The sequence below is a fragment of the Dipodomys spectabilis genome, unplaced genomic scaffold, assembly GCF_019054845.1.
Source record: "Dipodomys spectabilis isolate Male_0828 unplaced genomic scaffold, ASM1905484v1 ptg000015l, whole genome shotgun sequence".
NCBI lineage: Eukaryota > Metazoa > Chordata > Mammalia > Rodentia > Heteromyidae > Dipodomys > Dipodomys spectabilis.
The window spans coordinates 7,763,583-7,784,543 of record NW_024870692.1 but is presented as its reverse complement, the minus strand read 5'-3'; the positions used below and the strand labels follow the sequence as shown (position 1 = coordinate 7,784,543).

Genomic DNA, 20,961 nt, shown 5'->3' with positions numbered 1-20,961 from the left:
TCTCTTTATTTTTACACATTAGATTGAAGTAATAATTTGATTAACAGTTTTCATCTATTTGTCGCTTTTGGGTACCTTTCCTAATTGAAGAAACAGAATATCTATTCTTTAGATATAATTTTGCATTTTAGCATTTGTGTTACCAGATTCAGATGACTTATACATCATCATTCTAATTTAACTAGTTTATGAACTAATTGGCATCCCATTCTTAATGTAGTCACCTTGCAAAACTATAGTACAAGAGATTTATTTAATATTTCATAGTTGTTTATTTAATGATTATCCTGTGACAACCAGTTAGAAGCAGTCAGATTGGCATTTTGCTAGTCTTACCAAGTTAGGGGGAGATTAGTTCTGATCTTATGCAACTAAGGAAGTATTGTACCAGTCTGGTTCTGCTGGCTCATGCCTATAATCCTAGCTATTCTGGAGGCTGAGCTCTGAGGATCATGATTTGAAGCCAGCCTAGGCAGGAAAGTCCTTGGAACTCATCTCCAATTAACCACCAGAAAACTGAAGTGGAGCTGTGGCTCAAAGTGGTACAGTACTAGCCTTGAGCAGAAAAATGGTCAGGGACAGCATCTAGGCCCCAAGTTGAGCCCCATGACTCCTCCCTCTCCTTTCTCTCCCCCACCCCCAGCAAAAAAAATAAAATAAAAGAAGGATATTCCCTAGCTCTAGGAAGATTTAGGGAACAATGAAAATCTTATGGATAGGTGCTATCTTACTAACTAAAGAGAGCTTTTACTTCCTCTCAGATGAGAGAGAGACTACTGTAGTAATAATATCAATAATTCAACCATAAACTAAATATTTAAATAAATGTAAGACATGATTGGAAGCCTTAGCTACCTCCTCATTAGAGTTACAGAGCAACAGAACTTGAGTTCTTAGGGATAAAGTAGGAGTTTAACAGTAGTTAAAAATGCAGGTATTAAAAAGTAAATAATGTAGCTAGTGGCTCATGCCTATAATTCTAGCTATTTGGTTCAAAGGCAGCCTGGGCAATAAAGTCCATGAGACTATTAATCTTCAATTAACAACCAGAAAACTGGAAGTGACACTCTGGCTTAAAGTGGTAGAGCCCCTAGCCTTGAGTGAAAATACTCCAAGACTGCACCCAAGTCCTGAATTTAAGCCCCACAACTGACCAAAGAAAAGAAAAAAGTAAATGATATAAGGGACATGGTGAGAAAAGGAGGTAGAAAGATAGGAAGAGAGTAACGATGGTATAGGAAGTAGTATCAGAGCACACTATGTTTATGGAGAAATACAGAAGAGTTTGGGAAACAAAAACAATATGAACCAGTCTATGTTTCTTCTGAGAAGTGTAGATATAAGCTGTGCTCTGTTCCAACTGTCTGGTGTTCTCCAGTCTTTAGTCCTTAGAGATCCAGCAGCGTTTTCCTAAGTTTAATACTGAGTTGCTCTGAGCAGCAGCCTGCAGAACATCTCTAGGTATAGACTGGGCATCTAGGTTGGCTTCTGTCGGGTGAAGCTAATAGGTGGTTATGATCCTTAGTGCTCAGGAGTGAAGCAGGTAGTGTTTTTTGTTGTTGTTTGTTTGTTTTGTAATTCTGCAGTTTTTCTGGTGGGCAGGTACTCCTTGCTCTGCCAGTGAGGCTGTCTTGGATGAGTATTGTGAACAGCCCAGCCAGCATGTTTCTTAACTAGCAGTTTTTCCTAGAGACAGGGAAATTTCTCCATGGGTGGGTCTGCATCTGGATGGCATCAGGCAGCTTCAGAAGGTGGAGCAGATGGAACTTCTGTCCCTAACCTGAGCTTTTTCTATTTGGATGGGCCCTTTCTGTGATGGCAGCTATCAGTGTGGGGCTCCTTTCAGGCAGGGCTGCTTCCAGCAAGTAGTGGCTAAGCCTTCCTTCAGTCATGTACCTCCTCTACTTAGGAGCCCAGTGTCTGAGAAGCGGTTTAAATTCCCACTGATTTTCTGGATCCACAGGGGGTCTCGGTGGACATTGGGAGAGCAATGGAGGTAGAAAGGAAAAGCAAAACAAATAAACCAGCAAGAAGTAGTGTGTTCTCCCAGCTGGCGGCTTTTGTATATGTCCTCATCCACCCACTGTGTGAGTCAAGATGTATAGGAGCTCCTGCTCTGGCTTCATGGCTGAGCAAATCTGCCATCTTGTATTTTATTTATGCAGAGTGCCTCCTGCACACAAGAGCAGTCTTTCTCACCAAACCTCTCTGCTGGATTTAAGGCTTATGGAGGTATGGGCTTATTTACACTTGGAAATGTGGGTCTCTCACCAGGGTACTTGTCCTACCTGTTTTCTCTTTCCCTTCTAAGTTATGTCAAATTAGATGCAGAGATTTTTTGTTTTTTACTTTTTTCCCCCTGCTTTTTTCTGGTTCCTTTGCTTCTCTTTGCTCTTTAGCTGCCCTGCCATATCTTTTCAGTCAAAATTGTGGATTTTGTTGTTGTTGTTGTTGGCCTGTCATGGGTGTTGAACTCAGGGCCTGGGTGCTTTCCCTTAGCTCTTCTGCTCAAGGTCAGTGCTCTAACACTTTGAGCCACTTTCTGGTGATTAATTGGAGATAAGAGTCACAGATTTTTCTGCCCGGGGTGGCTTTGAACCAGGAACCTTAGATCTCAGGCTCCTAAATTGCTAGGATTACAAGCATGAGCCACTGGTACCCTGCTAGATTATCACCATCAGACTTTGTTTAATCTTTTTTTTCTTAGTTACATATTATGAAAAATAAAAATATAGAAATTTGAAGTTTGATTTCAGGAACTACCTGGATATTTTTACCTTATGTTGTTTTACACATAGGTTTCAGAAACATTATTTTGAAGTTTTATTAGTTTCTTAAATCCAAAGCACAATAATGTAATTCAAATTGAGTTTAAGGCTTAGAGTCAGAATTAAATTGGTAAATACAGTCTGGGCATTGGCAGGTCACCTATTGAGATCCAGAGGATTGAGGTTTAAAGCCATCCCCTGGCAGAAAAGTCTGTGAGGCTCCATCTCCAAAGTAACCAGTAAAATCAGAGATGGAGTCACAGTTTGAGTGGTTGTGTGTCTGAGATTGTGTCTGAGGTTTGAGCCCATGTCATATACCTTCCACCTTCTGAGCTTTATGCTTTGAAACTCCAGTATATAAGAGATTCTTTGTAATTTTTTTGTGTGTATGCTGGTCCTAGGGCTTGAACTCAGGGCCTGGATGCTTTCTCTGAGCTTTTGTACACAGAGCTAATGCTCTACTCCTTGAGCCACTTCTGGTGGTTAATTGGAGATGAGTATTACACACTTTCCTGTCTGAGCTGGCTTTGAATTGCAAACCTCTGATCTCAGCCTCCTGAATAGCAAAGATTACAGGTGTGAGCCACTGGTACCCAGCTCTTAGTAACTTAAAAAAATTTTTGAGTTGCAACTGTCTGTTTAATACAACTATACTATATTCTTTTCTAAGAACAATCTCATAATTTAAAGAATGATAGAAATTAGATATTTGGGACATTTTGTGGCAGAATTGAATTTAAATCATCCAGATATGATGTTCATATCTTTTATTATAATTGTTTCACCTTGGTATATACAAATTGTTTTTTATATGTAATTAGAAAATAGAAACTCTTATCACCTCCAATACACATATCAACAATTGTTTCTAAAGTCATTTGTAAAGGTACACACACCTTAGACTTTTGTAATAATGACTAATCTTTTATAGACAAAGCCAGTGTTGAAAATGCAATTCCAGAAAAAGTTGTGCCTAGAACAGGATAAGCAGGTGCAAGGAACTCACGTGCTTTACCAAACAGACAGAAAGCAAAATGGATTTTATATTGTAGGACTATGCAGATAGATGAAATACTATCCTTTCTTCCCAGATATCTTGCATAAATAACAAAATATTTAGATATCTTATGAATATCTAGATATCTTACCTAAATAACAAAACATCATTCACGTCAATAGAATGAACTTGTTAGAAAACTGTTCACTGTGATTTTTTCTTCATTCTTTATCTTCTCTGAAGTGCTTTTTAATTCTTCTGTAGATCTTGAGGTTTTCTGTTCAGAATATTTTTAAATTTTTATTGAGATTAAGTGATTACATAAATTTAACATCACAAACACATTTTAACCTTCACAAGGCAACTTGTCATTATAATGGTCTATAATGTTTGTGAATTCTATGAGCTTTGAGAATATTTTTATGAAAATCTTGACATTCGTTCTACATATTTACTGGACTTCCAGAAAGACAACTCTTTACATATGTTTGAGTTATCATTCAATTTTTGGCCCATTGTTGGAATCTGAGATTTCTGGTTTCCTCTTGGGCACATCATTTAGGAACAAAGCGGCTACTCAGCTCCTTTATTAGGATCCTGTCAACAATGCTTCTTAAAATTCTTGGTTCTTCCCTTTGTACTAGTACTGGGGCTTGAATTCAAGGCCTTTGACCTTCCTTTGGCCTTTTTGCATGACTGGTACTTCTTGAGCCACATCTCCAGCGCACTTTTTATTTTTGACAACTGCTTGCAGTTTAATTTCTGCCTGGTGCAAGGCACGATTTAGAGGTCCGGACAGCCTCGTGTAGCCTGGAGGGGGGTCTCTCTCAGCTTTCTTGCTGGTGTCTGCAGCGGGGAGTGGTGGGCAGGGCTCTGACACCTAGGATGGGGGCCCAGCGCAGGTGTGGCCGGGCTGGCAGACGGCTGCTCTCTCATGGCGTGGATGTCCTGAAGGAAAGCTGGCCCACCGGTGCCCAGGGTCCGCTTGAGGAGAGCCGGGACGGCCGGGGACCAGGGGACCTGGGCTGCCGCCCCTCGTGCCCTCCGCCTGCGGTTACGGATGGCGGATGGCCGGGCCTGGAATGCCGGGCCGCGGAACCATCTTCCAGCGCCAGGCAGCGGCGCTGTGGAGGCTCCAGCACTCTTTTTTGCTGGCTTTTGGAAACCCTGTGTGATCCTCCAGATCCTCAGATCTCTGCCTTCTGACAAGCTGGTTTCACAGGCATGAGCCGCTGAATGCCTAGCTAAAATCTTACCATTTTAAGAAGAGAGGAATTTAAACATCTTTAACGACTTTTTGGGGGGGAGGGGGAGAGCGGTTGCTCGAGGGGTTTGAACCCTGGGCCTGGGCGCCGGCCCTCAGCTCTTCAGCTCAAGGCGAGCGCTCTACCACTTGAGCCACAGCGCCACTTCCGGTTTTCTGGTGGTTTATTGGAGTTATAAGAGTCTCACGGACTTTCCTGCCCGGGGGGGGGTCCCCCCCTCCTCCCCGCTTTGATTTGCCATCCTCAGATCTCAGCCGCCTGGGTAGCTAGGATTACAGGCGTGAGCTACCAGCACCAGGCTCTTTTAACGATTCTTTCAGAGTTAAAAGCATTTAGAAATGTATGTTATGCTTTAGGAAAGTGATACAAGCATGAAACTGGAATTTTTGAGTATGCTAATGGAGTATTGTTTGATGTAACTGGTTTTACTAGTCTTCAGTAGACAAACAAGTGTGACTATGGTTTTGTTGTATATTCTTTTTGTTTTGCTTTTGTTTTTTGTGTTCTAGTCCTAGGTCTTGAACTCAGGGCCTAAGTACCGTCCATGAGCTTTTTGCTTAAGGCTAGGACTCTACCACAGCTCCATTTCCATCTTTTGGGTGATTAATTGGAGATAAGGGTTTCATTTATTTTTCTGCTTAGGCTAGCTTGGAACTGAGCTCCTTATATCTCAGCCTTCTGAGTAGCTAGGATTACAGGTGTGAGTCACCGGCTCCAGGCCTTTGCTGTCTATTCTTAACTTTCTTAGTAAAATAGTATGAGCAGCATCACAACAATGCATGTGCCCTCTTTGCAAATTGTTATATGGGCAAATGGCTGTTTTTCTTTCCTCATTCTGTTGCTGCTCTTATGGAAATCAATGGAATTAAGCCTCAAAGCTGCATTTTTACATATTTAATTAAGCTCCTCCCTGGAATATCCAGGATGATTCTAATTCTGTACTACTTTTGGAAATTTGAGTGAATAGTTCTTTTTCGTTTTGCAGCCCTAGGGATTGAACCTAGAACAAGTATTCTTGCAGTGAGCAGCACCCTCAGCCAGATGAGGCATGAGAATAATGAGAAAAAGAGAAGGAAACTGCTAGCAGAAGCACCTTCCCTCTGCCCCCCCCCCCCTTTTTTGTTAAATTATTTGGACCAGTATGGTAGTTATTAGTCACATGTGGCACTTTAAATGAATTAAAATTAGGTTAAAGGTCAGTTTCATTGTTGAAATCTTAGTACAAAAAAAAAAGTTGGTTCTCTCAGTTATACTAGCTGTATTCTTAAACATTCAGTAGTCTTGTGGCTAGAACCAAGATTTCCACTGTCAGAAAGTTCTAATGGACAATGCTTTTCTGAAACTTCTGAGTTTTTATTTCATGAATTTTTTTTTTTTTTTTGGAGTCCGGTCTTGGGGTCTGTACTCTGGGCCTGGGCACTGTCCCTCAGCTCTTCAGCTCAAGGCTAGCGCTCTACCACTTGAGCCACAGTGCCACTTCCAGCTTTTTTCTTTTTTGCTTATGTGGTGCTGAGGAATCAAACCCAGGGTCTCAGGCATGCAAGGCAAGCGCTCTACAACTGAGCCACCTTCCCAGTCCCTGTTTCATGAAATTTTTAACAGATTTTATTGTCAAATGTAGATCTCTTTGTTTCTTAACCGCTTAAAATTTGTAAAGTAATACTATTACTAGCAGTTTCTACTTTACTGGCTGTTTTCAACAGTGGGTAAACAGTGGTATGTCTACTTTGCAGATCTCCTGTAATTTGCAATTAAAAGACAACTTTTGTTTCAGTGCTAAGAATTGAATCTAGGACCTTACAGTGCTAAGGATTGAATCTAGGGCCTTATGTAGGCAAACATTTCTACCACTGAGCTACATCCTCTTCTCTCCAAATCAACTTTAAGAACAATTTAAACTATCTATAGTTGATAAAAGGTAATTTGGGTGGGAACAAAAATCTCACTGACTTAGAAAAAAGTTTTACTTTGATTTTTCATTTAATAGGAAAATTTAAATCTGATTCATAAATGAACTAGTTTAACAAAAAACATATAAAAAGATATGACTTGATGATGGAATACTTGCCTAGAGTACACAAGGTCCTGGATTTAATCCCTAGCACTGCAATTAATCATCAGTGAATAAACATGACAAAAAGAAAACATTTACAAAGTTTTGAGATAGCATGTTATAGAAAAAAATAGGTGAGGATCATTAATTGCCTCTTTTATTTTGTGGTGGGATGATAAAAACATGGAAAAACCATTGATGCTAGAAAAGGGAAACAAACACACTGTTTTTCTTTTTTTGGTGCCAGTCCTGGTGGCTTGAACTCAGGACCTCGGTGCTGTTCCTGAGCATTTTTTTTTTTTTTTTTTTTTTTTTTGCTCAAGGTTAGCACTATCGCTTGAGCCACAGCTTTACTTCTGACTTTTTTGGTGCTTAATTGGAGATGAGATTCATGAACTTTTCTGCCCAGGCTAGTTACTAGCCTCCTTTGTAGCTAGGCTCTGTTGTTCCTTATTCATGAGTACCCTAACCTTCATTCTCATACCCTTTATGTCTGGGCTAATAATTAAAGTGTCTGAGCACCATGGTGACTTTTTCAATATACTGTGAAACAGCTATTATAAAGAGATATGAAAACATTAAAAAAATCATTTTTCTGATAGCTTCCTACAACCTAGGGCTAAAATCACCTAGAGTAATTTACCTGTGTGATTAACAACAGCTCAGAACACCATCTTGTATAATATCTTGTGTGTCTTCACTGGACATGTTCTAGTTATATAGAGCTTTAATTCATTCAGTATCATTCATTCAGTAAATGAACAGTTTGTAAAAATTTTTGTTAGAGTCTATTAAAGTTACAAAGAAAATATTCTTAAGGCATTTATACACATAATAAAGACATAATAGAGGGGAAGAGAGAAATGAGGGGCAGGTTTGTAGAAAATAGGGTGGTCAAGGAAAGACTTCAGAAGTAGAAGTAAGAAGCGATTCTGGCTGAGGAAAGGTGTGAACAAAAGTTTAAGTTTGAGAAATATTCCAGAAAATAGAACAAAGAAAAAAATATAAAAAATTCAATATCTTTCTAGGAGATAGCCAAGTGTCATTGTCAATTAACCTGGAGAATTATAGTATAAAGGACAAACAAAGCAGATGTAGTCAGATCAGTGGGATGGTTTTTTAAGGCCTTGTTAGAAGGTTTGTACTTAATCATATATAAGGGAAATGAAGATTTTCTTGCAACTGTGTATATTTATTTACTGTTTAGTTAATGAAACTGATTAATAAGAATCAGTAGATCTGTGCTATTTAGTATAATAGCTACTCACCGCTTGTGGCTGTTAAAATTAAATAAAGTTGATTTTTTTAGCTGTACTAGCCACATATTAAGTGCTGAATAGTGAGACAAGAGTGCAGCGGTACACTTTGTCAGTCACTGAGAAGGATCTGTTGGAATCAGCAGTAGATGTTGATATAACAAGCTGCGTAGTAGGACTTAAAGTTTAAGAATGCAAACGTTTTGTTTATGATTTATTATCATGTATGCTTTTATGAGAGGCAAAATATAAATTAAGAAATAAAATTAATTTGAATATAATAAATATAGTTAGCATATTCAAAATTTTAATCAATTGATTTTTCTTTTGAATTTTTAGCTAATGTGTTTTTGGGAGTCAGACAACCTTCAGATGGAGAGTTAACTATTAGTAATAATCCAGTGACATGCTATAAGCTGATCTTGTCAGTTGATTCCCTGTTGTGATTTTGATTAAATGTGCTTTTGTATCACTATAGTAATAGATTTTGAATCTCAATGGAACATGTTTAAAGAGAAATTAGAAGACTGGTATAGACTAGATGCTTTTTTAACAATCATTATTCTAAAATTTATTGATAATTTTGAAAAAGGCATAGGATAAAGGAAACAATGCTCCTCAAAATTGATAAATAAAATGACAGAATTAATAGAAGTGACTAATTTATAATTTTATGTCTCTTTTCAAGGACTACAACTCCAGGAGAAACAAAACTCCTGGCCTCTGAAATCTATGACATTCTTCAGTCCTCCAACATGGCAGATGGTGATAGTTTTAATGAAATGAATTCTCGTCGAAGGAAAGCTCAGTTTTTTCTGGGAACTACAAACAAACGTGCCAAAACAGTGGTTTTGCATATAGATGGTCTTGATGATACGGTAAGACTTACAGACGTGTGGTTCGTGAAATAGCAAGAGAAAGCCTAGCTTTTTTTTTCTTCCAGTGTCCCTTTCTAACAGTCTTAAGAAAAAGTCCCAGTACCAGTATTTTATTTTATTATTTATTTTTTCCAGGCCTGGGGCTTGAACTCAGGGTCTGGGTACTGTCTCTGAACTGCTTTTGCTTAAGGCTAGCATTCTACCACTTGAGCCACAATGTCACTTCTGGCTTTTTCTGTTTATGTGGTACTGAGGAATTGAATCCAGGGTTTCATATGTGCTAGGTAAGCTCTGCTATCACTAAGCCACATTCCCAGCCTGTCAGTATTTTATACTGATAACCAAGGTCACTTTGTGCTCAAGGGTTCATTTAATTAGATGATATACAGTTTTAAATGTTTGTAACTCATAATTGAGCTCCAGAATATTTGAAGCCAATTATATGAACTAATGCAAAGAGAAACAGACAAATTTACTTTAGAGCTAGAAGTTTCAACACCACTTTCTTAATAGAAGTTTATAAAATATCAGTAAACGGGTAAAGGGTCAAACGGTAAAAGGGTCAACTTAACCTTATTTGATATTTATGGAATATCCTACCCCAAAACAGAATAATAGTCTTCCATTTACATGCTCAGTGAATGTTTCCTGGTTTAAACCTTGTTATGAGCTATAAAATAAATCTTAATATATGGATTTAAAAGGAACTAGAAATCATTATGTTTAGTAAAGTAAGCCAGATTCAGAAATACAAACTGTGTTCTCATATATAGAATCTTTAAAAAGATAAAAGGGCAGGAATATGGGAGCAGGCACAGGCTCTCAGTTCAAACCCCAATACTAGCCGGGTGCTGGTGGCTCATGTCTATAATCTTAGTTACTCTGCAGGCTGAGATCTAAGGATTTTGGCTTGAAGTTAGCCTGGGCAGCAAAGTTCGTGAGATTCTTATCCTCAATAAACTTACAAAAATAAAGAAGTGGAACTGTGGCTTAAGTGGCAGAGCACTAGCCTTAGAGCAAAAAAGCTCAGGGACAGTGTATAGGCCCTGGGTTCAGAATCAGCACACACAAATCTCAACAACAGCAACAAAAAAGAAACCAAGTACTGCCTAAAGAAAAAGTTTCAAAGGGATAAGTGTGAGTAATTTAGTATAAATATGATCATAAGTACCTTATGTACATGTATGAAATACACCCATTATAGTATATATGGTATGTATACACTAATGTAAAAGGATTAAAAGGATAGAGATTATATAAATTCAAAATAATAACAAAAGTATCTGAAAAAATCTCTACAAAATTTGGGAGATTAACATGTCTAAAATTCCATGGTTCACTGAATAAATCAAGATAATTAGAAATGAATATATATCAAAATTTGTAGTAAGTAGTTGAAACAGTATTTCACTAATACCAAATGCTCAAATATTTATATAAAGAAGGAAAAACGGTATAAAGTCAGTAACTTAAGCTTCTACTTTACACTTGCAAAAGAAAAGCACATTAAAGCCAAAAGAAGAAAAGAAACAACAACAAAAAAACCCAAATCAGTGAAATGTGTATAGAGAAAAGTCAAGGAAATTGAAAGCTGGTCTTATACATGATTAAATAAAATTGATACAGCTCTGGCTGAACTGATGAGAAAATAGAAGATACACACTAATAATGTCAAATATGAGAGAAGACACCAGGGTAAACCCTATAGATGCTGAAAGAATCATATGTAAATATTTTAAATAACTTTAAGCCAATAATTTTGATAATGAAAATAGAAAGGCCCTTATTAACAAACCTTACTTAGAAAAACTTGACTAGCTGTGTTTTTTTTTTTTTTTACAAAAACTAAATTTATTGTTTGAAAACCTTCTGTCACACAAAGAAAAGTTTAGGCCCACATTATTTCATTGTTGAATTAGCTTTGTTTTTTAATTTTTGAGGCAAGTTTTTATTGGTCAGCCCATGCTGGCCTTGATCTCAGTCATTCTGCCTCCTCCACCTGAGTATTGGGATTAAGTGTACACCACCATTCCCAGCTCTTCACTGGTGAATTCTACAAACATTTAAGAACACTTACATAAAATCTTTCAGAATATTATATAACTTTAGCAGTTGTTCTCCATAACTTGTAATTTTTTCTGTGCTCATTCTACTTTATCTGCTTTTCATATTAGTAATTTCAGTTTCCTTTTGATTAGTGTCTGTCTTTCTTCACTTTGTGTTTCTATTTCAAGTGGATTTCCTCCAGGCCTCACATGTTTGGGACTTGCTTTGTTGTCCAATCTGAAATTCTCCACTTGTACAATTGGAGGACTGGCCTCTCCGCTGGAACTGCAGACCTTTTAGGAATTAGGAAAGCAATTCCCTAACCTGCAGCACTACTGAGCGAGGACTTCTTGGGGCAAAGGAACTGGAAATGGTCACAGATCCTCCAGAGGCCCCACTGCAAGGCCTGATGTTGGGAAATTATCTTTTCGTGCTTGTGGTAAACCCCTGGGTGTGGTCTTCCACTGAAGACATAGCTTGTTGTTTCCTACAAGATGGTGCTCACCCTGCGCTGCAGGCCCCATGCACGTCAGGAGTGGCTCTGCAGGCACACAAGAGTGTGGGCTACAGGCTCCACCTTCCTGTCTGGCATTACTGCTACTAGAACCCTACCTGAGTCCTGTGCGTCTGGCCACAGATGGGCCATATTTACTCAGGAGAGTGCTCTTCATAGTGGAAATAGTTCAGTGTGAGGAAAAATAAAAATAGCAATGGCTTCATATTAAAAACAAAACAAAAAATCTTAATTGCTTTCTATTTGTCCTGTCCTGTTTTTTTTTCTTTTCCTTAGACTAATTGGATGTTTTTATATTATTCCTCTTTTTGTTGTTGTTGTTCTTAGTATATATTTTTTATTGTAAAGATGCTGTAAGAGGGGTTATAATTACATGAGCAAGATAATGAGTCCATTTCCTATTGAGTACTGTTACACCCTCCTTTATTTTTCCCCTACTGTCCCTTTCCTTCCCACCTTTTTTTCTATTTTTTTGGTCCCAGTCCTGGCTTGAAATTAAGTTCCTGTGTGCTGCTCTTGAGTTTTTGTTCTCCAGGCTAGTGTTCTACCACTTGAGTACAGCTCCACTTCCAATTTTTTGGTGGTTAGACATAGGAGTCTCAGGGACTTTTCTTCCTGGGCTGGCTTTGAACTTCATTCCTTAGATCTCAGCCTTCTGAGTAGCTTGGATTATAGGTATGAGTCACCAGTGCATGGCTATTATTCCATTTTATCTTCTTTGTTGATTTATTAGCTGCAGTCCTCATTCTTTCATTTAGGCTTTTGTTTAGTGTTTATTTTCTAGATCTTTGATTTAATAAAGTCTAGCTTCAACTAATATTTCATGTAGTATGAAGTACTTAAATTCTCTTTCTGCTGTTATTGTACATGTTATAGACCTCCCAACATTGTTTATTATTTTTGCTTTAAGCATTCTATCTCCTTTTAAAACATAAAAGTATTTTTTATCTACCCACATATTTACCACTTCATTATGTCCTTTTACGTTGACCTGGATTTTCATTGTATGCTCCTTCTACCTGAAGGACTTCTTTTAACCTATTATAGTATATACACTTGTATCTCTGTTGGTAATAGAGATAGATTCCTTTTTAAATTTGAGATAGAACTTAGTTGCCATTTTATTTATTTTTGCAGTGCTGAGGGATTGAACCCAGGACCTTGCACATGCAGACAAACCCTGAGTTTGAATTATACTCCCAGCTCCAATGCATCTTTTTTTTCAGTCAGTGCAATTTGATCTCAGGGCCTTCAGCTTACTAAGCAGGCCCTTTATCACCCGAGACATGTTCCTATAACCATTGGCCATTTTTGTGTATGTGTATATACCAGTACTGGGGCTCAGACTCAGAGTCTGGGTACTGTTCCTTGCTCAAGTCCATCACTTGAGCCACAGCTCCACTTCCAACTTTTTAGTAGTTAACTGGAGTCTCCTGGACGTTCCTTCCCCTGGCTAGCTTTGTATCTCCAAAGAAAAAGCTTATCTTTTCAATGATAAACTTAAATACTTTATTTTTTTAATTTGTTTTGAAATAGGGCCTCCACTGTATAGCCTTGATCTTTTCTTGAGTTGCTCTCTCTCTTTTCTTTCTCTCTCCCCCCTCCCCCTTTCCCCATCTTTCCCCCACCCTCCCCCTCTCCCTCCCTGTCTCCCTGTCTCCCTCTTGCTCTCTCTTTTCTTTTTGCTTTGGTACTAGGGTTTGAACTCAAGGTCTTCGAATATGACTTGTTTTTTTTTGCACAAAGCTGTGCTCTCCCTCTTAAGTCATCACCTCCACTTGAGAGATAAACTTTTGATATCACTGTTTCTTTTTCTGTTTTTCATGTTCTATCTGCTTCTCCCAGTTCCTACCTCTTCCTCACTTTGAGTTTAGTTTGCTTTATTTGCTTCCTTCTTAGAATGTAAAGTTAGGTTTTTTTAAGTTTAATTTGCTTCTTTTTCTTAGAAAGTTAGGTCATTGATTTGGGATTTCCACTGGGTCCAACCACCATGACTAGCAAATGCAAAATAAAACAAACCTCACACTTTTAGTGCTTTCATATATTGTTCCACTGTCTTCTGCCTTTGTTTTGTTTCTCCTCAGAATTCTGCTTCAGAGCTTCTTCAAGGTTTCAGGTTTTACATTCAGGTCCTTGAGCTGGGCACTGGTGGCTCATGCCTGGTGATCTTAGCTACCCTGGAGGCTAAGATCTGAGGATTGTGGTTTAAAGCCAGCTGGGGCAGGAAAGTTTGTGAGACTTTTATCTCCAATTAACCACCAAAAAGCTGGAAGTGAAGCTGTGGCTCAAGTGGTAGAGTGCTAGCCTTGAGCAAAAAAGAGTTCGGGGGCAGCACCCAGGCCCTGAATTCAAGCTCTATGATCAACCTCCCCACCTCCCCCGAATCAAAGACCCCGAGGTCTTTGATCTTTGAATTGATATGAGTATATAAGAGAAATAGGGATGCAGTTTTCTGCATGTGCATATCTCAGGTTACTTTCTAATATACATACATTGAACATCAATGAGCTGAAAAATTGATAGACACTGTGTCCAGATCTCTCTCTGTATGGCCTTCACCTTTGTGTAGCTTTCATCCCATTTACTCTCTCCTGCAAACTGAATCTGCCATGGCCTCTGAACTCTTAGCTCTGTTCCCAATTTAAAGAGACTGCTGGGTTCTGCTTGGTTTTCATGTTACTCAGACTCTCAATGCTATGACAAAATACTTGACAGAAACAGATTAAGGGAGTTATTTACTTTGGCTCACAGTTTCTGTCCATGGTCCCTTAGCACCTTCATTTGGACATGAAGTTAGGCAGAACGTAATGACAGCCAGAGTGCATGGCGAAGGAGGCTGGTAACCTCATTGTGTCCAAGAAGTATAGAGAAAGAATGGTTGTACTGATGGGCTTTTTCCTTTGCTACTTTAGATGCCAGGCTGTGGATGGGCTTTTTCCTCTTTTTTTCCCAAAGAAGTTAATCTTCTTTGTATATTCTCTTGTATTCTCACAGATAGACCATAAAGTGCAATTTACTAATCTCATAGGGGCTTTTTCCTTGTAATCAAGCTGATAGAATTAGTTGTCACAGTTCCTCTTCCTCAGTTGCAGCATGAAAACATTGCTATTCTTTCTTTTTCTGTTTTCCCTCTTCTCTTTTATCCATACTGGATTTTGAACTCAGGGCCTTTTGTTCATTTAGGCAAGTGTTCTACCACTTAAACCATGCCCCTGACCCTTTATTTTTCCAATAAAGGTTAACTTTTTGCCTGGTCTGATCTGAACCACAGTTTGTTTGCATGTACTGCACAGTTGTGCTGACAGGCACACACCACTGTGTGTGCTTTTCTTGGTTGAGATGAAGTCTCATGTACTTTTTTGCCTTAAACTAAGATACTCCCAATCTCAGCCTTTCAAGTATCAAGTATTATAGGACTGAGGTACCTGAGCCCAGCTGGCCTGGAAAGTTTCTGGGCAATAAATTGCTATGCTACAAAGATCACTTTATTTCTTTTTCCTTTTTTCAGGGATACTTGTTTTCTAATACTTAGACTTCATTGTGTTTTAAATTATGCTTTGTCTTTTTTTTGATACTGGTTCTGGGACTTGAACTCAGGGCCTAGTGCTGTCCCTAGTGCTTTTGTCCTCAAGGCTAGTGCTCTGCCACCTTGAGCCATAGTACCATTTCCTAATTGGAGATAGGAGTCTGAAGGACTTCCTGCTGGGGCTGGCTTTGAATCACAATCCTCCCCTCCCGAGTAGCTAGGATTACAAGGGTGAGCCACAGACACCCAGCCATGGTTTTGTCTGTTTTCAGTTGTTGATCCTGCAGGGTAAATCTGGTCTATTACCCTATCTTGACTAGAAGCAAAAATCCCCCAGAAGTTTGTCTTGAGATAAGTTATATAACTTTACATATTTAGTGGTAACAGTTTGAACTGGTGTGTTGCCATTCACCTGTTTAGCTGTACCAGGTATGTTACACTAAGTTATCTTTTCTACTTGTAGCATTTAAATGCTTTGGTTCCTGGTTTAAAATTCAATTAAGTGTGAGGGGTAGCCTTCCACATGAAACTGTACACCAATATGGAAAAAATGGAAATAGGCACATTTGCTTTTTAAAAAAGATATAGTTATGTACATGTAAAAGTGTTCCATATTTAAGTTCACAATGGATGGCATTTGTGGTCCTGAAAGGTTGGTCCCATAAGATTATAGTGGAGTTAAAATTTTTGTATTGTAGAGTATTTGCACTGTACCTCTTCTGTGATAGATTTAAATACACCAGTATTTATCATTGTGTTTCAGTTGCTTGCAATAATGAGTATAGTAACATGCTGTTATGGGTTTGTAGCTTATGTTATATGAGTGTGTATGTAATAGGCTCTACTATCAAGATTTGTGTCAGTATGCCTAATAATGTTCTTAGGAAAACGAAGTTAACAGAAAATGCATTCTCAAAACATATCCTTAAATGACACATAGTTATAATAACTAGTTTGGTTTATTGACTGACTATTTTGCCTATTCTTTGCTTTTACTTTTTCAGTCTCGGCGAAATCTTTGTGAAGAGGCTTTGTTAAAAATTAAAGGTGTCATCAGCTTTACTTTTCAAATGGCTGTTCAAAGATGTGTGGTGCGAATCCGTTCAGATTTGAAAGCAGAGGTTAGTATTTTCATTGGCTGAATATGCTTTTGAGTTTCTAGAAAACAAGTCAATATTAAAAATTGTTGTTTTTCATCCTGGCCCAGGCTTTGGCATCAGCAATAGCATCAACCAAGGTCATGAAAGCTCAGCAAGTTGTCAAAAGTGAAAGCGGGGAAGAGGTAAAAGTATTGATTTTCTTTATATCTAGTTCATATATTTTAATATTTTGTATGATTAACAGGTTTCTAGCATTTCAGCCAGTAGTTGCTAAAAATATAGGAATATAGTTTAGTAATACAGAGAGAAATTTTGTGGAATTCAGCTTGTTCTTGTGAAGAAAACTCTTACCACAGTGGAGATGTCTCGCTGTTTTATTAAATAGAAGATATATGGTTTCCTTGCACTGATTTAAAATACTTTATAACTTTAGATTTTCCAATTCAGAAAATAAAGATGCAACCCTTGAACAAATATAGGGAAAATTTTGCCTATTGCCACTTTTTTTGTTGTTGGTCATGGGGCTTGAACTCTGGGCCTGGGTACTGTCCCTCAGCTCTTCAGCTCAAGGCTAGTGCTCTACCATTTGAGCCATAGTACCACTTCAGCTTTCTGGTGGTTTATTGGAGATAAGAGTTTCACAGATTTTCCTGCCCAGGCTGGCTTTGAACCGTGATTCTCAGAACTCAGCCTCCTTAGTAGCTAGGATTACAGGCATATTATTGCTACTCTTTAAATGCATTTTTACAGGGAAAAAGATCTGTCTTAAGCTCATTGCTCCCAAAATAGGAAGTTCATGGGTCTCCAGGACACAAAGTGGTATTGTTTTAGTTGTCTTTACAAAGGTTGCTGATTTGCAACTAGAATCTCAGTAGAATGGCATTTGTACCCTTACTTGTAGTTCTTCTTTTCTGTGTTTACATAGAAGGCAAGGTAAATATGAGCAAAAAGTGCTTTATATGCATGTATGAAAATAGAACAGTGGATGGGGCTGGGAAGGTGGCTCAGTGGTAGAGCGCTTGCCTTGCATGCATAAGGCCCTGGGTTCGATTCCTCAGCACCACATAAGCAAAAAGAAAAAAGCTGGAAGTGGCGCTGTGGCTCAAGTGGTACAGTGCTAGCCTTGAGCTGAAGAGCTGAGGGACAGCGCCCAGGCCCAGAGTTCAGGCCCCACGACCGGACCCAAAAGAAAAAATAGAACAGTGGAACCTGTTAAAATTATTTACAAGGGAGGAGGAATAAGAATGAGTAATAGAGGAGGTCAGTTTGATCAAAATACATTATATACACATGTTGAAATATTACAGCAATACCCCTTTGTTCAAATAATGCGTGCTAATAAAAAAAGGGAAAAGCTGGGCACTGGTGGCTCATAGCTGTAATCCCAGCCACTCAGGAGGTTGAGATCTGATGACTGAAGTTTGAAGCCAGCCTGGGCAAGAAAGTCCCAAAACTCTTATCTCAGGCCTGGCGCTGGTGGCTCACACTTGCAATCCTAGCTACTCAGGAGCCTGAGATCTGAGGATCATGGTTCAGAGCCAGCCTGAGGAGGAAAGTTCATGAGACCCTTATCTCCAATAAAACACCAGAAAGCTGGAAGTGGCACTGTGGTTCAAGTGGTAGAGCACTACTAGCTTTTACCTGAAGAGCTGAGGGACAGCACCCAGACCCAGAGTTCAAGCCCCACAACCGACAAAAAAACAAAAACAAAAACAAAAAAAACCCTTTTAATCTCTAGTTAATCACAGAAAAAGTGCTATGGCTCAAGTGATAGAGCACTAGCTTTGAGCAAAAAAGAGCTCAGGGAGCGTGGCCAACGACTGGCAAAAAAAAAAAAAATTAAAAAGCACAAAGCATTTGGGAATAAAGATGGCAATTAGAATGTGGAGTAAAACTGACCTTTAATTTATGATGTGTGTGTGTGTGTGTGTATCACATTAAGTTGATTTCATAATAGCTCCTAACATCTCTACATCAGATGCTAGTCCCATTCCAAGATACTCCTGTGGAAGTAGAAGAGAATACAGAGCTGCCGGACTACCTGCCTGAGGATGAGAGTCCCACAAAGGAGCAGGACAAAGCAGTATCCCGAGTTGGCTCACACCCAGAAGGTGGAGCTAGCTGGTTAAGCACAGCAGCAAACTTTTTATCCAGATCATTTTACTGGTGACTTCAACTTCAGTTTTGGGCTCAAGGACTATCTGAACCAACAAGGGTCCAGTTTTCCATTGTTGTGGTGAACTGTCAAGTGCAATTTGCAATAAGTTATCATGAAAAGTTTTTAGATTACAAAATTGCGTATGCTGCATTTTACATTTTATCCCACTGAGTGGTAAAAAGAAAAAGTCGGAGGCTGCAGGTGAAATATGTTTATGAAGGTATTTTGGTTTTGTCTTCCTTTGTTTAATTGCCTCACGTTTATAAATGAAAAACATGGGTCCACTGTTAATACCAAACCTGTATGTGCAGCTTTATATTTTATTTTACATGAAGCACGTAATTAGGAAGACTCATTTTCTCCTCAAGCCTCAGGATCTTTCTGAAGAGAAGTTTTATCAGAGCTCAAGTTGTGCATGAATTACTGAACATTTTTCTCTGTTTTTCTTCATGAATGGTACATGCTTTGGTATTCTTCACTGAAAGTTGAAAGCATTTCTTGCCCTTCCTTTCCCCAATACCTATCCATCTGTGCCTTTTTTATTTTGCCAACCATGTTTATAGAAAGGACATTACTAATGACATTTTGCAAATTGAAATATGTTTGATCTTAACAGTCCCTTAAAAAACAACTCTACAAAAAAAATCTTTGCAATCTTATTTATTCTAATTTTAATAAGGTTAACAAAGAAACAGTTAAGATGGAGGAAACGTGTAGTAGCAAAGTGCTTTTGGAACTGTTTGAATGTGACCAAATTGGTTCTAGTTGACTCCTGTTCACCTTGGTCTATATCAGCTCTTGAGTGTGAAGTCCACCATGTTATTGTAAGTGCTCTCTTGACCTTTGTGATTACATACTAGGTCCTGCTAGAAGAAAATAATAGAAGCAAAGAACTGACAGACTTGAAAAAAGAAAACAAAAATGCCTATAAAGCCATAGTGCCACTCTTGGTAGAGTCTGACTATAAAATACAAATTACCTGGCAACAGCCAGTTCAATAAGTGTTTCTCTACATTGCCTTTTGTGATTTATTATGAAAATACTGCAGTTGTACTGAATGAAAAAAAAAGATCCAAATTATTGCTTATAAGGAAATCAGCATTGGTCATTTAATCTTGTTTCTCATGTCTAAATCAGAAAACTACTTCAGTGAAGGTAAGAAACAACTTTCTCGCTATGTATGTATGTACACACACAGACACAGACACACACAGACACACACACACACACACACACACACACACACACACACACACACACACACACACACACACACACACGTGGGGTATTTTTTCCTGATAAGTCAGAGCAAATCACATGTAAGTAATGCTTTGTTACAAGTTATAAAATATTTGACAGCTAAGATTTTTTTTTTTGGAAACTTGGCTAAATCCAGATATGTTTTAATTTTAAAAACTAATAGGGAAAAATTGAAACTCATTTTCATCACCATGTACAGCTGCTATTTTACTACTTGGAAATGTGAAGTGAAAATTGGACCCTGGAGGGTTTCTTTGCTTCTCTTTTAGAGAAAATTTAAAGCATCCAGTGTTACTGGAGAAAAGTAATTGTAAAATATTATCATCAATAAGAATCTTGATTTCACTAATGTTTGATCTTCTGAAGGGAGAGGTATTGAGGGTCTCAAGAACAATATTTTTTTCATGTGTCTGGTCTCTAATTCAAGTGATACGCACAAACGAAATATAAGCTTTCAGGGCACATATTGCTTTAAATGCATAGTACTACTTGCTGCCAGACCAGATGTATTGGAAAAACAAAACAAAACCACCTCCTTTCTATAACCATTAAAGTGACGTTTACTTTCTGTTTTAACAAGTTTTTATTTTATCTTGCCACACATCTGCTTATTTAAAAAAAAAACAAACTATAACCTTTTGGTAGTAATGGTTAAGTACAAGTAGGCATTTCAGCTTGATGTTTATGTGTTCTGATTCTAAGTGTTTTTTTTTTCCAGGTCTTATAGAGCAGTTAAGGCAACTATAATGGCATTTTTTGAAATATATTGTAAAATAAAAAGTAACATATTAAAAGCTAAATGGATATTCATTCTTGTGGTATCTACATTATTGGTCACTCTTAATCCCCCCCCCCCCCCCCCCCCCCCCCCCCCCCCGTTTTCTTTCAGTACTGAGAATCCAATTCAGGGACTCAGGAATGTTTGGCAAGTTCTTTTAGCATTCAGTCTCCAGTCCAGTGATTATACTCTTAAACTTATTTTTGTGAGGTGTTTTTTTTTGTTTTTTTTTAATGAGTCTTGCTATATCCCCTGTTAGCCTCAAACTCATAATCCTCTTTGCCTCCAGTCTCCCTAGTGCTAGAGTTTCAAGTCTGTTTCACCATGCCTACCTGACTCTTAAGCTTGTATATACACATACT

At 38.3% G+C, this 20,961-nt stretch overlaps 1 protein-coding gene across 2 annotated transcripts in view; it reads left to right on the top strand.

Annotated features, from left to right (window-relative positions):
- Positions 1-20,631, top strand: part of Armc1 (armadillo repeat containing 1) — a 37,645-nt gene extending 17,014 nt beyond the window's left edge. Inside the window, exons 4-7 of one of the 2 annotated variants that reach the window (XM_042666220.1) lie at positions 9,028-9,217; positions 16,308-16,424; positions 16,511-16,585; positions 18,382-20,631. In XM_042666220.1, coding sequence (XP_042522154.1) covers positions 9,028-9,217; positions 16,308-16,424; positions 16,511-16,585; positions 18,382-18,573 — 574 coding nt within the window. In that variant the 3' untranslated portion in view covers positions 18,574-20,631. The remainder of the gene's footprint in view (positions 1-9,027; positions 9,218-16,307; positions 16,425-16,510; positions 16,586-18,381) is intronic. The other variant, XM_042666228.1, reaches the window with a different exon arrangement.
- Positions 20,632-20,961: the final 330 nt, after the last annotated feature.